Source organism: Gopherus evgoodei, chromosome 5 (genome assembly GCF_007399415.2).
Source record: "Gopherus evgoodei ecotype Sinaloan lineage chromosome 5, rGopEvg1_v1.p, whole genome shotgun sequence".
Lineage (NCBI taxonomy): Eukaryota > Metazoa > Chordata > Testudines > Testudinidae > Gopherus > Gopherus evgoodei.
The window spans coordinates 20,109,365-20,127,880 of NC_044326.1; the positions used below are offsets into that span (position 1 = coordinate 20,109,365).

The 18,516-nt window shown below is 38.7% G+C and overlaps 1 protein-coding gene across 1 annotated transcript in view; it reads left to right on the top strand.

Annotated features, from left to right (window-relative positions):
* Positions 1–11,788, top strand: part of FAM193A (family with sequence similarity 193 member A) — a 106,112-nt gene extending 94,324 nt beyond the window's left edge. The window contains exons 20-22 of the mRNA XM_030563092.1: positions 2,148–2,985; positions 8,911–8,992; positions 10,906–11,788. Coding sequence (XP_030418952.1) covers positions 2,148–2,985; positions 8,911–8,992; positions 10,906–10,999 — 1,014 coding nt within the window. The 3' untranslated portion in view covers positions 11,000–11,788. The remainder of the gene's footprint in view (positions 1–2,147; positions 2,986–8,910; positions 8,993–10,905) is intronic.
* The last annotated feature ends 6,728 nt before the right edge of the window (positions 11,789–18,516 follow it).

Consider the following 18,516-nt stretch of genomic DNA (forward strand, 5'->3'; position numbering starts at 1 on the left):
CAGCCAGGGAGATGCAGCGCTGTATGTGCCTTGCAAGTGTGGACAGTGAGTAAGTTGCAGCGCTGGTGGTGGGTTTACAGCGCTGCAACTCTCCAGTGTAGCCAAGCCCATAGTCTCCCTGGTTGGCTGGAGGGTAAATATTCATAGAATCATAGAAGATTAGAGTTGGAAGACACCTCAGGAGGTCAGCTAGTCCAACCCCCTGCTCAAAGCAGGACCATCCCCAACTAACTCATGAAATTGCAGTATGAAGTCTGAACTTAGCTAGCTTTTAAATGCCAGTTGACAAAAAAAAAAAGAGGAAATATATGGAATTATGTCCTTCAAAAATTGTGAAGATTTGGTTGTGAGGTGGTACAGGAAAATTGGTTTAAATTTTGGTCTTAATTAAACAGAAAATCTGGGTCTCTTGTTGAGTTGATATCTTCACACACCTACTTCAGGATATACAGGTTCAAAATAAGGCTTAAGTTACTGTGTATGTTTGAAATCAGGAAAATAAATTTTATAAGATCACTAAATATTCCACATTTTAGGTGATACTTTACTTTGCATATTTGGATTGTTATATTTTGCTATAAATTTGTGGTATGGGGTATTTAGTAGGCTGTCCAAAGTTGTTTTTAACATAGGCCATACTAATGAAAAATAGACTATTTTTTCATAAGTCCCAAAGTTAAGAAGTAGTTTTCTTTAAACTGCTTGTTTTTAACATTGTCTGTTAATTCATTTTAAAAACACAAATTATGCAAATACAGTGCTGTGTACTCCAGAAGAAAAGAATCAGAAGATTTTGTAGGATTTTTTTCAAGAAAACCCCTCAAAAAGCCCCCAAACTTACTAAACTCTTTAAATGAATGAGTCACATATAAGTGCTTCCAAAAATGCACACAATTTTTGCGAGATCTGGCTGTCAACTAGCAAATGGCACTGTACAAGAAGCTACTGCTCGTAATATAATTGAGAGGTAAGCAAACTTAGCACAATAAAAGCTTGATTATTTTCAGTAATAACTGAGAAGACCCATTTTGAATTAGTAATCAAGAAAACAGTTTTTAAAAATTAATAATGAACGACGGTCTTTTGATTTTTTACAACTTCAGTGTTAATTTGCTTCCTCATTTACAAGTAAAAAGGACTGTGATTCTCATATAATGTTACTGGATGACATTATTTTTATTGATGGTTGGTAGAATTTAAAGTACTGTGGAATTTTCCAATTAAGAGCATATTTTCATATCGATTTGTTAAATGTTCAATGGAATACTATGATTTTAATATTATAAAAACAATACTGAAAAAAGGTGTGATCCACTTTAGTAATATGCATAATACCTTTATCTAGGTGCATTCACTAGATTTTCAGGAGAAGGGCCTCTTTGTGGTCAGGAATAACACTGTCATGTTTCTTGTGTCATATTTACACCTATTGGTACTATATATGAACACCCAGCCTTTATCCACCCCAGCAGCCTATTCTTGCTTGTGATATTATAAAGGATATACAGTTGTGCGCTCAGTTGAATATTGTCTCTTTAATGTTGTTATAAAAATGAGCTGAAAAATGCTTTTTTCCTGCTTTATATTGAGCAGATTGCAAGTTATTGTAAATGGAAAATGTGCTATAGCTTCATGGACAATATATGTAGGTAGCTGCTAAATGTGTTCATTTTAAATTGTTTGCCTATTCTAATACTATTCTTGAGGGGTACATTTATGTTCCATACGTGGGCTTGTCTACACTACTGTGCAGGATTGATCTAAGATAGTGAATAGTGTAGCTGAAGTCGACGTACTTAGATCTTCTTACCGTGGTGTCTTTACTGTTGTAAGTCTGCAGCTGATTCTCTTCCGTCGACTCCTCTTATGCTCCTCGTTCTGGTGGAGTACCGGAGTTGATGGGAGAACACTCAGCGGTCAATTTATCGCATCTATACTATGCAATAAATCGACCCCTGTTGGATCGATTTGCTGCCTGCCAGTCCGGCTGGTAGTGTAGACAAGCCCTGTGACTTCTAAAATTCCTTAACAAATCCCTTGTAACATGGAATGTTTAGAAATTAGCTGTTGAGATGAAGATCTTTTCCCAAATGTCTAGTTCTTAGAATCTTTGTCATCATTTATTTAATAAACTGCTGCTTTTGTAGCTAGAAGAAAAGGCTCGTCTTGAAGCAGAAGCCAAAGAGAGGGAGCATCATCAATTGCTTGAAGAGCAGAGACGGCGGGAAGAGGAGGAGGAAGAAAGACTAAAACAGGAGCTGCAAGAACTTCAGCAGTTACAGGCTGTAAAGAAAAAGAAAAAAGACAGAACAAGTAAAGACTGTCAGAAGATGGAAATGCTTACTCGAAACTGCCAGGCAGTGAAGGAATCAATCCCAAACCCCCCAGAAGACATTCAGAATGGCATACTTGAGCAATCAGAAAAGGTAGAAACCTTATCTAGTTCACTGTCTAGGCATGTAAATCATGTGGAACAGAGGCCAGTTCCTGAGATGGTCTGTGAACTGTCTGATCCCACAAACACTAGAGACTCAAAGTTGCTTTTCCAAAAAGAGATGAATGTGAAACAGCATGAGCCCCTGTCATTTCTCTTTGATATAATGCATCATCATAAAGAAGGTAATAGTAAACAAAAACTAAAACAAATAAACAAACCCTATGCTGAACAAATGAAAAAGCATGCTGAATCCCCCAAAGCAACAGAGATTCAGTCTAAGACAAGAAACCAACTCGAATCCAAAGTGAAAGCAGCAGAGCTCCCACTGCTTGCAGAGCCGAAAAAAGAGGAGAAAAAAACAAGCAGTAATAACAACAAAAAGCAGCTGAATCACGTAAAGGAAGAGAAAACACCTGTAGTGAGTGAGTCCCCTTCTCCAAGTGAGCAGCAACAAAACAATAAATTGATACTTGCAGAATCTCCTCAGCCAAAAGGCAAGAACAAGAAAAACAAGAAAAAGAAGGGAGACAAAGTCAACAATTCCATAGGTAAGTGCATAACTAATAATTTTTCATATAGATTAGTTTCAAAATGTTGGGAGAGCTTTCCAATCACTCATGTCAGTGTAAATTGAGAGTAACTCACTGATGTTAAACAGGTGTGAGAGAAGAATCCGATCTCCTGCATCTGTTGTCAGTCACTATAATGACATTTTTAGTTAATTCTGCTATTTTTCTGTGCTCTTAGCATTGATATTTAATCTGATGTTCAGTATTAATAGAGATGCAAATAGCTAACCAGTATGGAATAAGAAGTATGGAAAAACATGTAAGAGATTATTACAGCTAGTGTTTTTTGTATCCCGTCCATACACTTTGAGTCAACTAAACAATAGCATACAAGTACCATCTCTTTCATAAGACCTATATGAAGTGACAGACTTGAAATATAATTACTGGATATTTTGATGGCAAACCCCATTTTGGAGAAACTCTTTAACTAGTTTTCAAAGCATGTTTTTAAAATTGATCTCTACTGTGATAGGAAGATTGAATCAGTAGGAATATAGAGTCTAAAACCAGTCACTCTCATATCCCGTGGTAAATCAAAGAGCCCAGGATTCTGCAGACAGGGAAGAGTTAGTTATGCATACATTGATTTCACTTAAAAACAATCTTTCTCCATAGAACATCTCTGTACTGGAAAGGTGATTATAAAGCAAGTTCAGTATTTCATTTTATTCCTCTACAAACAGTTTCACTGTGCATTCACAATGAGTAAATATACTGTGAAGTAAAATAACTGAATGTGAAAGTTTGCCATCCAGATAACACACACCAGATAAGAATTGCTTCATACATGTATTTTATGCATTTTTCCTTGCTAAGAAATTATTAATTATAAAGCATGTCACTATATTTCTCACACAAGATGGAAAGATGTACAATTCTTTTCATAGAGTGATTTTTAGCACTTCTTAAAATGTACAGGTGACCAGGTTACTTTAGTTTCCCTTTGTAATCTCAGAATAGGCATATCATGAATAGGTGCAGTGCAAGCTTCCCCTTACAGTGCTCTGCTACCCAAAATACCACCTCTACGTGCTAGCATAGTTCAGAATCTGTGTCTATTCAGTCTTTGATGAGACTACTAATTTAGTGGTATGGACATTTTCTATGTGGAGTTAGACTGAGAATGCCAACAAATTTTCCATAAATCACCAAATAGCTGTGTGATAGCAGTGCTTGAACTAAGCATCTATGGCATAATGACACTTAATTTTAGCATTTATGTATTTCATTCTTGCGGCTCTCTTGAGTATTCTACAGATTAAAACTTGATATCCTTAGAGGGTGGTGTGGGGTATGTTCCAGAGCTTCACAAAACTGAATTATTGTAAGTTTCATTACCAGAGCACAGAACAAATGCATAGTGATCATGAGTGCAGGATGAGGAGCCCAGGTTTGTGTTCAGTGGTCTTATGCTGGGATTGAATGAAACCTACCTCAGATCTCTCTCAGATTCTTCCCATTCCTTCACCCTTTTGTTTCCCTTCCCTGCACATCTAGTTGTAGTTTGCTGGGGATTGGGCTTTGTTTTTTCTTTCCCTTCACATTGGCCTCACTTCCCAAACTCCTCTATTTCCCACCCTTCTGTGCATACTATCCTTCTCAATTTGCAGAGGAGAATCATAGACCATGCCACCTCTCTTCCTCCTCCTAGATATATTTGATGGGAATTAATGATCACTACTGGTGAGGAACTGGAAGGTGTGGAAGGCTCTATAATAGAGCTGGGTGAATAGCTGAATTTTTTGCTTCAGCCAGCCAAGTGAAAAATCACGAAAAATTTGGTTCGATTCCAGAAATGTTTGGAATTTGTCAGCAGACTTTGTGCATGCGCAACACAAATGCCCTAAACACTGGAGTAAGTTGTGTGTCTGTAACCTTTAGTCCAGTGGTTAGGGCACTTTCCTGGGACACCCAGCTTTGAATCCCCATCCTGGAGCAGGAACGTCAGCTCAGATATTTCTCCTTCCAGGTACGCATCTTAACCATTAATCTATAAGGTATTCTGGGGTGGGATGTTCTCAGTCTCTCCTCTTGAAGCTATTCCACTTTGTGTACCTATGTATTTATTGGGCCAAAGACAGAGTGACTGTCTAGTGATAAAGGCTGTCCCCTGGCAAGTAGGAGTCATGGATTCAAATCTTGCTGCCTAATTGAGCACAGTGGGGTCCTGGTCCTGGTCCTGGACTCGGGCTCCTAGGTGCTGTGATTATACAAATAATAAATAAGGAAAGCAATTCTCCAGTTAGTTTTTATACAAAAACAGGCTTGTTCATAGTAGATTTAAAACAAGGAGACTTTAATTTTGCATATTTTTGTAGCAGCTTCAAAACTTGCTCTAAAAAAAAGGGAGAGACTGGAGTAAGTAACCACGAAACCCCCTAGGTACCCCAGGATTCTCCAGAGTGCCAAAGCCAGTAGTATTGCTAGAAAAAAGTCTTATGTAATTTAACAGGTAACTAAATCTCTAGCCTTTGAAGTTTACCCTTCTGTGAACCAGACAGCCCTGTAAATACATAACATCTCTCCAGTACTCTCATTCTGCATGGTTTCATCATAGTGAGGAACTATTACATTATCCTACAATAAAATGATGCTTTGTTAAATGAGAAAGGATCCCTCACTGGAAGCAGCTCTAGCTTCTTCCCTCAAGTTTGCCTACTGATCCAGTCCTACTATTTTAATAATCATTTTCTAAGACAATGAAGCTTGCCTATCCTTCTTCCAATTATCTTCATTTAAAAACCCATCTTTTAAGAAAAACCCATCTTTTAAGTTGGAATTATCTTTTCACCCTTCCTAATTTCATCTCATCTCCATTTTAAGATCTGAATTAGGAGATGTGGAAAATTACGATTCGTGAACTCGTGCTTGGCTCGTTTGCTGACCACGTTATTCCAAATACAGTTTACAGATTCACTGTTCAGTATCTCAGAGCACCTGCTGATTATCATAGAATCATCAAAATGTAGGGTTGGAGGGGACCTTGAGAGGTCGTGTAGTCCAGGCCCCTGTGCTGAGGCAGGACCAAATATACTTCGGACATCCCTGGCAAGTGTTTATCTAACCTGTTCTTAAAAACTTCCAATGATAACATACCAAGATTTTGTAGGCATCACGACAGAGTTTTAATGAGGGGATTAGGAGGAGGATTAGAGAGTTTTCTTCTCAGCCCTTTTGGCAGCCCATTGTCTTGGAAGATGCAGTGCAAGGATCTGTGCTAACAAAAAGACCTAAGTCTGTTGCTGCTGTTAGTTTTTAGCATATTTACTTAGATTACATGGAGAGAGAGACTTTTTAGACAAGCAAAATGAAATTGTAACATAAAGCCATTTTGTGGGCTCAATTCCTGTCGAAACAACATTATAGTCAACAGTAGTCTCCAACCATGGTTAAGATACAATTAAATCTGGCAGGGTAGACTGGACCAAATTATTTGAATGCCCTCTAAATCATGTTCTAACAAAGCATATGCCATAGCATTGTTGTATAAGAAATGAAATAGGTTTTTGTTCTAACGAGTCTTCTCTCTGGCTGATTCAGAGGAATGATTTTAATCCATGTATTCTTTCTCCCTGTTGAGTATCTCCATCATTAGGCTGCAGAGTCGTTCTCTCTCTCAGGCCCAGTGAATATTTAAGTATCTATACAAAGAGAAACAGCTTCAGCAGGAGAGATTGTGGGGAACCCATTCTAGAACAGCTCTAGTTAGTATGCTCACCTGGGAGATCTGAGTTGAACTCTCTGCTCCAGAATGTGGATTCAAACCTGGGTTTCCCATATACCAGCCATATGCCTTAAGCACTGGGCTGAATGGCACACATGCACATTCATGAAGCTAATTAGGCAAAATTCACAAAATAGTTTTCAGTTGACCAAAACAGCAGGTTGGGGTTTTTTGTTCGTTTGTTTTTTTTTGTGGGGGAGCGGGGTTGTGTTTGGTGAATGAAGTATTTATCTGAAACATTTTGTGCAGCTCTGATCTGTATCGTGGGGTGGAGGATGGGGGAGAGACATGAAGGAGAGGGCGGCCTCTGCAACATATTATCTATTTCTGCTGTTTTCTCCTTAGATCAAGTACTACTTCCTTTTTAAATGTAAAATCACTTTCAGAAAAAGTGATCGGACACTGGCCCTATTTTACAAAGCAGCAATTTTATTCTGTAATTACTTGTTGAAGATGCTAGACTAGTGCAGAACAAATGAGGCATCCGTTAATATTACTACAACTATTCAGAAGCGATACCCTGATCTGCTCTTATTCTGGATTCAGCCATCAGTTTCAGCCCTATAAATCTCCAATTACTCATGGGTTTCGTTTAGATTGGTAGTTCTTGGTTATGTTGTTCCAAAGTTAATCAATTGCCGATTAACTGGAGTTAACTAATTAGTTTTAGTGCTACATGTTTCACAAGCACTCGTTCCAGATCATGCTTCAGCACAGTGTAAACTGAACCATGACCAGGAACAAATGATTGTGGAGTGGGATAGATAATAAGACAGTAAATATCATACCGCTGTATAAATCCATGGTAAGATGACAACTTGAATACTTCGTGCAGTTCTGGTTGTCTCATCTCAAAAAATATATATATTAGAAATAGAAAAGATACAGGGAAGGGCAGGAAAAAATGATTCAGGGTATATAACAGCTTCAGTATGAGGAGAGATTAAAAAGTTTGGGGCTGTTCAGTTTGGTAAAGAAACAACTAAAGGGGGCTATGATAGAGGTCTATAAAATGATGAATGGTGTGTAAGAAAGTGTTATTTACCACTTTGCATAATACAAGAACCAGGGTTCATCTGATGAAATTATAGGCAGTAGGTTTCAAAACAAACAAAAGGAAGTACCCATACTTTATCACAGAACACACAGTGAACCTGTGGAACTCATTGCCAGGGGATGATGTGAAGGCCAAAAGTATAACTGGGTTCAAAAAAGAAATTTAATTAAGTTATTGGAGGATAGGTCCATCAAAGACTATTAGCCAGGATAGTCAGAATGCAATCTCATGTTCTGGGTGTCCCTAAGCCTCTGACTACCAGAAGCTGGGATTGGATGTCAGGGATGGATCACTTGATATTTGCCCTGTTCTGTTCATTCCCTTTGAAGCATCTGGTATTGGCCATTTTTGGAAGATAGGATACTGAGCTAGATGGATCATTGATCTGACCGTATGGCGGTTCTTATGTTTAGATTAGCATTCAAATCATGTTAGTTAACTTGAGTTACAGCCTGACCAAAAACTAGCCTAGACAAAGCCATAATGAACTGTGGTTTTTTTAAGCATCCCATCCTAGGCCAGTACTATTCTTTATAGATCCTAAATAGGTTCTGAGGTCAGACAATGTTTAAATATGGATATTAATCATGATAAAAGCACAGAAGATCACAATCATAGCTATATCATTATTCTGGTTTCATACACTATGACCCAGAGCCAGTAATACCAATACTACAAAAAAACATCTCCCAAAGTATTTTTAAATCAAATGTGAATTAGATTGTTGCAAAAACTGCCTCTCGGGTGTGTAGATTCATCAGAGGGTGATGAGGCTAACAAGTTCAGGGCAGCCAATTATTGTATATTTTTCACTCCGAGTAACCCTTGCTGGCTGATCAGCTCTTCAGTTTCCCAATCTGTTCTGTATTTGAAGTCTCTCTTGCATGGGCCAGTCCTGTGGAATGTTTTGTAATCAATGTGAAGAGTCAATCTGCTGCTGATTCCTTTTTGTCTTTACTATTGGAAATAAGTTGTTTAGTTTTTTTTAGCCTTCAGCCAAAAGAAGTATACAAAGGCCAAGCAATCCTCAGAGACCTCACTTCAGTCTGTCCAAATATTTTTTTCTTCTAGAATAAAACAACCAACTGAAACTAATTTGGTGTATCTTTCCATTTTGCAGATGATGTGTTTCTGCCCAAAGACATTGACCTAGACAGTGTGGAAATGGATGAGACAGAACGGGAAGTGGAGTATTTTAAAAGGTAAATAAAAGTGCTGTCAACTCTGCATGTATGCTTGTTGTGCTGCTTAATATATGTGATCGAAATGAAAACAATTAACTCTTTTTATAAAAGCATGGTTACTGTAATGAGTGTCCAAGCTATAGCTTTATGGGTAGAAATTATAATCATGTGGCCTTAGCACAGAAAATGGAGAACCAGACAAGAGTCAATAATATGTATTTGCCATACTGCAACAGACATTTATCTATGGCATCTGCTATTCTATCTCCATCACTGACATTACTTATTACTTTGGAGGAAGACTAAACTTTCCCACAATGCACTTAGCTATCTGTTCAGTGCTGTCTGTTTAGTTTTTTAAACTGTTGATCACCATGGTATCGGAACACTTTGTACTGTTTCCTCTGAACTCTGGCAAGCTATCCATTTACACCAAGAAGACGCATTTAATGGGCTCACTAATTTTCTATCATTTTTTAAAAAATTATGTTTGAGATTTCCTTTTATAGATATAATGGAGAGTACTGCCTGAATTAGTCAGTATTCATAGAAAATCCAGTTACAAATATTGTTATACAGTTTGCCTGTACTCTTTAGCAATTTCTAGCAATGAACTATACTACGGCAATGAACTGTACAGGCTGACTAGGAGTTGTGTAATTGGTACTTTTTACTGCCTCTTTAATGTCACTTTATCCCCATTTTGGAATTTCTCTAGCAAGTTGCCTTTAAATCTCTTCTATTCCAGATTAAAGAAAAGCTTAGTCCTTGCAGTGTAACTTTTGCCTTGCCTCTCTCACTGTGTCCCCTCTCTTCCGTGGACTTTAATTCTCGGGCCTGATCTACACCTAAAACTCAGTCAACCTAGCTACATCGCTCGGGGCTATGAAAAATTTAACACCCTGAGCCCTGTAGTTAAGTAGACCTAACATCCAGTGTAGATTGACCAGGTCAACAGAAGAACTTCTGTTGACCTACCTACCACCGCTGAGAGGTGGATTACCTACATCAACAGAAAACCCTCATCCGTCAATGTAGGAAGCTTCTGTACTATGATACTACAACATCACAGCCATAGCAGTGTAGATGTACCTTTAGTGAAAGCAATTTAGCACACCAAAGAGGAACTAGATACTACTTTTGTGAGTGTTCTCTTGATGCTCACATTTACTACCACAAATGCTAAGAATTGCACAATCACACTCAATGGAGAATATAGCTTGCTCTTGATACAGGACACAGATACATATTAACAATAGTTGGAATACATGCTTACCTGTTGTTTTGAGTTCTTGAAACATTGTCTCTTTCATGAACTATATGTCCAGTGAAACTCGGTAGATAATGTGTTTGTTTTTTACTTTTATCCAGATAAATGGACTATTGTCTTTGTCCTACTTTCAGCCACTTCTTGGATACTTTCTCATAGAGTTTATTTGTGTCTGAAATATAACTTTTAAAAATACAGATTCACTACAGTCAGGAGAGGACCACTGTATAGGAGTAATGGTGTCCTGAATACAGATGATATGTAAAGCAGAGGCACTGACCACTTAATTTCATTAATTATTCTAGACTGGGGTGGGCTTTTTTTGTTTGTAAAAATAGGAGTGTTGGCTCAGTGTCTAACCAGATTCCAGTTTGGATAACATCATTTTGTTTGCCTTAGTACTTCCTGTTCTTTGTTGAATGCAGTAGTCTTCACTATGTCTCTTAAATGTTAGTGTTATTGTGGACTGTTGAAATGGTTGGTATATTCCACACCAGTGGTAGTTACATTTCAGTGGTGGGTGAAGTGTTTCCTCTGTGTGATTTAGTGTTTTATGGTCCGTTGGGGTTAAAGATGCTATTTAAATGCAAACTATTATTTGTATCTCTTTGTTGGTAAGCGGTGTAACAGTTTCACTTTCTCTTGCTTGTTTTGTTTACAGATTCTGCTTGGACTCCGCCAGACAGACAAGGCAGAGACTTTCCATCAACTGGTCCAATTTTAGCTTGAAAAAAACCACCTTTGCTGCTCATTGAAATGACACAGTTTGGGGAGGGAACCCTGCAGGAATCAATGAAAGACAACTCCACTTATCTGTCCTGCTGTGCTGAGAGCTTATCTGGTCTTGAGCCAGTGCTGCCTTGCCTTGTCCCCAGTGCTGTGTGGATCTGCACTGAACCCCTTGGCCTGATAGTTCTTGCAGACTGAGAAATTGCCACTTTCTACCTGAATTTGTTAGCTTGTGTGCTTGTAGTCTGTGAGTGAGACTTACTTGATTGTAGCTGTATGCTGTTGGAGTTGGAACAATAGATTTTTTTTTCCAACTCCTTCTGATTGCCTTGGCCTCAAAGACTTAAACCTGCTTCCTAGGCTTGGGTGGAGGCCAAAATACTAGTTTGCATCATCTGCAGTGGCTCCTGTCACTTCTGCATCTAGCTATGTTTTGTCATTCTGACTTCTGACAAAGGAATGGACCTAGTCAGCTGCGCTTTCATCTGCTCCAGAACTCTCCTGACACGGTTTCATGAAAAAGAGGCTCTCATGGGACAAGCATTTCCTCAGTTCTTTCACAATCTACTGTTAAAGAGTGTACAAGTTACGCTATTTGTGTTTTGATTTTTTCCTGACTTGTAGCCAGCTTGTGTAAGAAAACTTGCAGAATGAGAACGTTTAAAAAAGAACAATACTCACACTATCAAATCTGTTATAGAGAGTATAATTGTATTAACACTGAAGCCTAACTGGCTACTTTTTTAACATATTGTTAAGTAATATTAAAATCATGTCTTTCTTTTTGAAAGATGGAATACATTAGTATGGCAGAAGGCTTGTGTCTTGCTTTTTTCTGCTTGGGCACAGGGAGTGGAGGAACAGAAAGGGACTGGTGAGTAAGCTAGACTCTTCTAAACGTAAATGCATCTTGGATAAGATTGTCAGTGAGAGCCCTGTGTGGTTTAGTGTGTTTGTCTATGAACGCTTGTATTGAACCCATCCAATAGCAGTATGCACGCTATCTGTTGTAAGTGTGGTGTACTCTTGTGAATGCTGGAATTCATACCATGGATTGTACAAGCACTCTGATACCTCTCTTTCAATAGATATGTGAGGAGAGAAACTACACAAAGCTGTAATACCACTGTAGAAAATACGGTATATGGTATGGCTTCTGTGCTACCACAATACAAATGTTAAACAACAATAGTACAGATCACCAATGCCTTTTCTAGCTTGAAGGAATAACTCAAGGTTCTGATTTGATTGAAGATACGGTTATGTAAATTTAGTGCTTATGAAAGTGGCTATGGAATGATAGCCCTAAAGACTGAAATCTTCTCTTTGTTTGTAGATGAGAAACAGTATAGACTTTCCACTCTTGCTTATCCATTATATCTCATCTTATCCTCGAGGGACTGCTTATTGAAATGAAGACACTCCTCATGCACACCCATTACCTGGTTTCTCTATTAGAGCTACAAACAATTCTACTAATTAATGCCAATTATTTTGGATAACTGATGGGAGAATTAAAACTAGACTCGAACAGCTTTTGGTCTGTTCCAAACTGGGCTAAATTTTACCCAGTTATGTAAAAATGAAAGGATTCTTGTCCTCATCAGTCCTTTGTACTATATAATGCACTAAAGAGTACCATTACGCTGAAATCTAAAAGATTAACCAAGACCCAACCCACCATTATAAAGATTGTCTATCTCAATGTGAAATCTAAGTTCTTCAGTACCAGGGTATAACACAAGATGGCAATGTGGATAACAACTACTTGCAATTTAAGTTTTGAATGATTTACTCAGTAATGAATTATTAGTGTTAAATGGAATGTCGGCGTCTTGTCATGTGACCAGGTAACATTCAAGATTCCAAATACTATGCAATTTTCTTCTCTTCCCCGCAATAGGTGTGCTGTTAAGAGGGCAAATATTGGGTTTTCTAAAATCTGTTAAAAATATATGTAAGTCACTTCCTACACTTAGAATGTTTTAATAAAAATTACCTTCCCTCCCCATGTATTTAACATGGTGCACTCAATAAGCTATTAATATAACATGCTTTCCTTTTCTCTATTTTGAAAATATTCATTTTATAAGACTTAACAAAAAGAATTGCCCCACACTTGAATTGTTATATGTAACTTTCATTCTTAAAAGTTGGTACCTCAATGCTCTTCACAGCTGACCAGAATATACAGATAAAGCTTATTCAGTTCCATCCAGTCCATGGAAAGCATGAAGAATGAGTCTGAATGGATCACCTATTGCTCCTTTATGATGGAATTTACAGGCAAGTCACTCCTTCACCCTACCCCCAAAACATAATTGTTTCAGTAAGGACAATCAGAGATGTGAACAGGGCTGGGATCCAGGAACCCTTGAGTACTAATCCTTGCTCCAATACTTATTCTATGACCTTGGGCAAATAACTTAACCTCTCCGTCTGTTGCCCTGTCTGTAAAATGGGTATGATAATACCTTCCAAGCATACAGTGAGGCTTCATTTAGGTAATGTTTGAAAAGTTCTGTGAAAATGTAAAGTGATATCTAAATATTTAACATTGTTATTAAGGCTTGTTAAACAATATTACTGCCTGAAACAACATTGTCTTTGCTTAGAAATAGAAATTTTCTGGCTTGATACATAAATATATTTTCTATATTCAGGTCTATTTTTTTTATCCTGAATGTAACTAATTTAAAAGTTTTATAACATAATTGCAGCGCTTGTAAAACACAATTTTGCATCCAGTCTGCTGTGGGGAGGCGTTTTTTTCTTTTTTCTTTTTTTTTTAAACTCTATTTCTTACGTCATTGTCTGACAGGCTCTATCTGTACTAGAGGTGTTTTTCAAACAATTTCCCACTGTTGCTCATGCCAGTTCAGTGCTACCAGTATTAGCAGCTTTGAAAGCCATAATGTAGACAGACCTCCAGCTGACACTGATGTTATAAGCACTGCCACTTAGCCCCCTCAGAATGGATCTAACCTGTAGTTCTTGGCCTGTCCGCATGATGGCTCTTAGTATTGCTAACAGCAATTATGGTGAATTCTTGAAACATTTCCCAAATGCAGATGGGAGTTATGAACAGGGGAGTCCAAACAATAAGGGGACGGAATTGTTCAGGCCTTCATTACTCCCTAGATCCAAATGGGGTTAAATGTGGATGTTCCAAGCCTGTACCCACACTAGCAGTGTTCATTAGTGACAGTCAGGGCTGGATTAACACAGGGATATTAAGGACTGCAGCCTGTGCCCTTGGATTTTGAGGACACCCCAAAAATATGGATCATTTACTTCATTGTTCTTCAACTGGCAGCCTGCAGGCCAGCTCTGACTTGCGAGGGGCTTCTGTTTGGCCTACTGGTGGGTATCTGCTCCCTGTTCATGCCTCCTGGGAAGCAGCAGCCAATCACAGATGCTCCGCAAGCAGCTAAGCTCAATCCCCCTTTCCTCAGGAGCTTAGCCTCTATTTGCATAAGAAGGGAGGTGCAGAGAAGCCATCCCTGCTCACAGGAGAGGAAGACGAAACAGAAAGAGCCCTGCATCTCCACACCTTCTTCCTTTCTCCTTTCCAGCGAGCAGGAATGGCTTCTCCCCACTTCCTCCCTCTCTGTAATGCCCAACCTTGGAGAAGCGGGGGTGAAGAACCCCTGGAGCTGCCCCCCACTTGGAAGGTGAGGGACATGCTGCAGCCCAATAGAGAGCCAAGTCCTTTGGTCCTAGTGATTGCCTTTTGGCCCACTAAGATTTAGACATTGCCTTTCTGGCCTTCTAGAAAATGTAGTTGAATACACTGCTACAGGTTATTAGCTAATTAAAGACATAGCCTCACTGTGTGTATAACTGCCAGTTATGTGCCTAAATAAAAATAGTTTTATGCCTTGTAACTAGGGCTGTCTTAATTCACAGTTAACTCAGTTAACAAGCAATTAACTCAAACAAATTTAAGAAAATAATCACAATCGCAGTTTTAATCACATTGTTAAATAGAATACCAGTTGAAATTTTTTCTACCTTTTTAAGTATATTGATTGCAATTACAACACAGAGTACAAAGTGCACGGTGCTCACTTTCTATGATTTTTAATTACAAATATTTGCACTGTAAAAAGATAAAAGAAATAATTCACTTCATCCAAGTGCAATCTCTTGGTAGTGAAAGTACAACTTACAAATGTATATTTTTTTTTGTTACACATCCCTTGGCCTGTGCCGCTTCCAGCAGCCCCTATTGGCCTGGAGCAGCGAACCGTGGCCAGTGGCAGCCATGATCGGCCAAACCTACGGATGCGGCAGGTAAAGAAACTGGCCCGGCCTGCCAAGGGCTTTATTTCCCTGAACAAGCGCTGGCCTGACTTTGAGAAGCACTGGTCTACACGACAGCGCTACATCGGCGAAGTTTCACCTGTGCAGCTTTGCTGCTGTAGCACGTTTAGTGAATATGCGCTGTGCTGATGGTGGAGTAATTGTGCTGACAGGAGAGCCCTCTATCTCTGTGAGAGGCGGAAGCTATGTCAGTGGAAGAGCGTTTCCCACCAACATAATGCCGGTGTGGACGGCGCTTAGGTCACTGTGAATTGCATCGCTCAAGGAGGTGTCTTTTTCACACTGCTGAGCGATATAAATTGCATCGACTTAAGCGGTAGCGTAAGCCAGCACTCAAGATAGCAACAGCACTCAACCCAAGGTTTAAGAATCTGAAGTGCCTTCCAAAAACTGAGAGGGACTAGATGTGGAACATGCTGTCAGAAGTCTTAAAAGAGCAACACTCTGATGCAGAAACTACAGAACCCAAACTACCAAAAAAGAGAATCAACCTTGTGCTGGTGGCATCTGACTCAGATGATGAAAATGAAGGTGCCTCAGCCCGCACTGCTTTGGATTGTTATCAACCAGAACCCACCAGCATGGAAGCATGTCCTCTGGAATGGTAGTCAAAGTATGAAGGGGCATATGAATATTTAGCATATCTTGCAACACTAGCTACCACAATGCCATGCAAATACCAGTTCTCACTTTCAGGTGACATTGTAAATAAAAAGTGGGCAGCATTATCTCCTGTAAATGTAAATGAACTTGTTTGTCTTAACCTTTGGCTGAACAAGTAGGATTCAGTGGACTTGTAGGCTCTAAAGTTTTACATTGTTTATTTGAGTGCAATTATGTGTTTTTAAAAAAAAAAAAATTCTACATTTGTAACTTCCACTTTCACAGTAGAAATCATACTACAGTACTTGAATGAGGTGAATTGAAAATTCCATTTCTTTTATCTTTTTTAGGGTGCAAATTTTTATAACAAAAAATATAAAGTGAACGCTGTACCGTTTTGTATTCTGTTGTAATTGGAAATCAATATATTTGAAAATATCCAAAAATATTTAAATGTATTCTATTATTATTTAACAGTGCGATTTAAAACTGCGATTAAATCATAATTAACTTTTTTAATTGTTTGACAGCCCTTATTGTAACTCTTTCACCTTTACAATTGGTATCTCACAATTAAAATCTGGAACTGAAATAATCAAGGTCATTTAACAATAAAATAGTTAACATCAGGCATGCATGTTGGTAAAATAGTAAAGAGAAGGAACTGACTATGCAAAACTATAACAACTCATCAAACTTAATCCAGCCCCGTCGAACAACATAATGGAGAAAGCAGTAGGCTAGTCTAATTTTTTTATAACCCATTCAGAAGGGTGTCTTCAATACAGCCTCTTTTGCTGATACCACCAGCAGTAAACATTTTGGATCTTAAATTTGCTGGTGTAAATGAGACTTAACACAGTGAGGACCCAAATCTCAATGTAACCCATTTGGATGACTTTCTAATTATAACACCAATCCCTTGTTGTGGTCATTGTTGAAGTTAGCATTATTTGCTCTGATATGGATAGTAGCTTTATAAAATGGCTTCAGTATATCACTATCAATATTTCAGTGAAGCAAAGACAACCCCCTTTGCATCTTATTAGATCTTTATTCATTTTAAAGTGGACTCCTTCATATTATAATACACAAACCCTTAAATATTACTGGTATAACTTTTATTGTGCTAGTCTTTTACAATTTCAAACATCTCTCAGCACTAATTAAGTTGTGCAATTTGTAATTATAGGAACCAGACACGTACAATGAATGCATCACACTGTGGTACGCACATAAAGGGTGTCTGAACAGGGTGAGGCAGCATGGAGAGTACAGTACAGCTTTTTTGACTGCCTTATTTTGCATTTACACCTTCAGAAAAATCAGTTTAAAGATTGTCAGTTGATAGGTCTCATGCTTTAAAGGGAAACATTCCATATTAAAAACTGTATTACGAGTAAGTGCTAATTATCTGAACCCCAGTTAGGATTATCTGAGATTCAGGAATGTCCCTCCCCCCTACAAAAAAATCCAATTTTCTAAAATATCAATTTTCCAAATCTGACACATGTCCAGAGCTGTCAGAATAGATGGCTTGTATTTGTTACCTTTTATCTTAATTCCTTATGTCTTAACACATGAGACTACAAATGTTAAGTAAATTGATGTCACTATGCTGTGCATTACTTTGGGCATGTCAGTCTTTTTTGGTGATGAAACTAGACTGGTCAGTTATAACCTCTTCAATCATTCTCACTTTGGTCTTGTCCACACTTGGCAATAGCCAGTCACATGTCAGAGATGAGTTATCTGCAGAGATGCACAGGCCCTTAATGTGTAGACGAGGGCATGTAGTATCTTATACCAATTGAATTAGTCCCATTTATTTCAGGAACGTTGCTGAATTAAGGTTATTCTTAAGTGTGGACGTGTCTCCTTTTCTATGGACTGCCACAGGTTCTGTTTGTAGTAGGTGGCGATGGTTATGCATGTTTCTGTGCCGATTCCTGTGGTGTCTGGATGCCATTGCATAAACTTGAAAAAACTTCAGTTCCTTCTAGGAAAAGGAATAAAACTCTTCTCCCCATCAACTAAAGCCATTTATTTCACAAGTTTCGCATTTCAGTAGTTTTTTTCCTAATACATGCAGCTAGACCTATTTCACAACTTCTTTCTAGGAGAAGACAGATAAGCCAGTCCTTGTACCACACTTTAAGGGTGACATGACTCAGGCTCAGACTATCCCCATCTGACAAATTCCATAGATAAGAGCCTCATTAGTCTGTTTCCCTGTCAAATGCTGCTGCTGTGGTGGTGGTTAGTTTCAGAGGTGATCTGATAGGCCCTAGCACATTTAGGGTATGTCTACACTGCATTGTAAGCCCAGGCTTTGAACACGGGCTCAAGCCTTACCCTGGCCTCCATCTATACACAAATCATCCTAAGGACCACATGGGGGTGGAGGGTCTGAGGCTAAGTCAAGCTGGAACCCAAGGTTCAAACCCTATTGTTTTGCAGTGTAGACAGCCCCCTGGACTCATGCTCTGGGAGTCCCCCCAAAATATCCCACAGCCCATGGGCTGACTTTATTTGTCCTCCGGACAGTCAAGTTTTCCCACACTGCATCGCGAACTAAGGACTAGAGCGGCCACATTTTGGGATGGTACTAGGA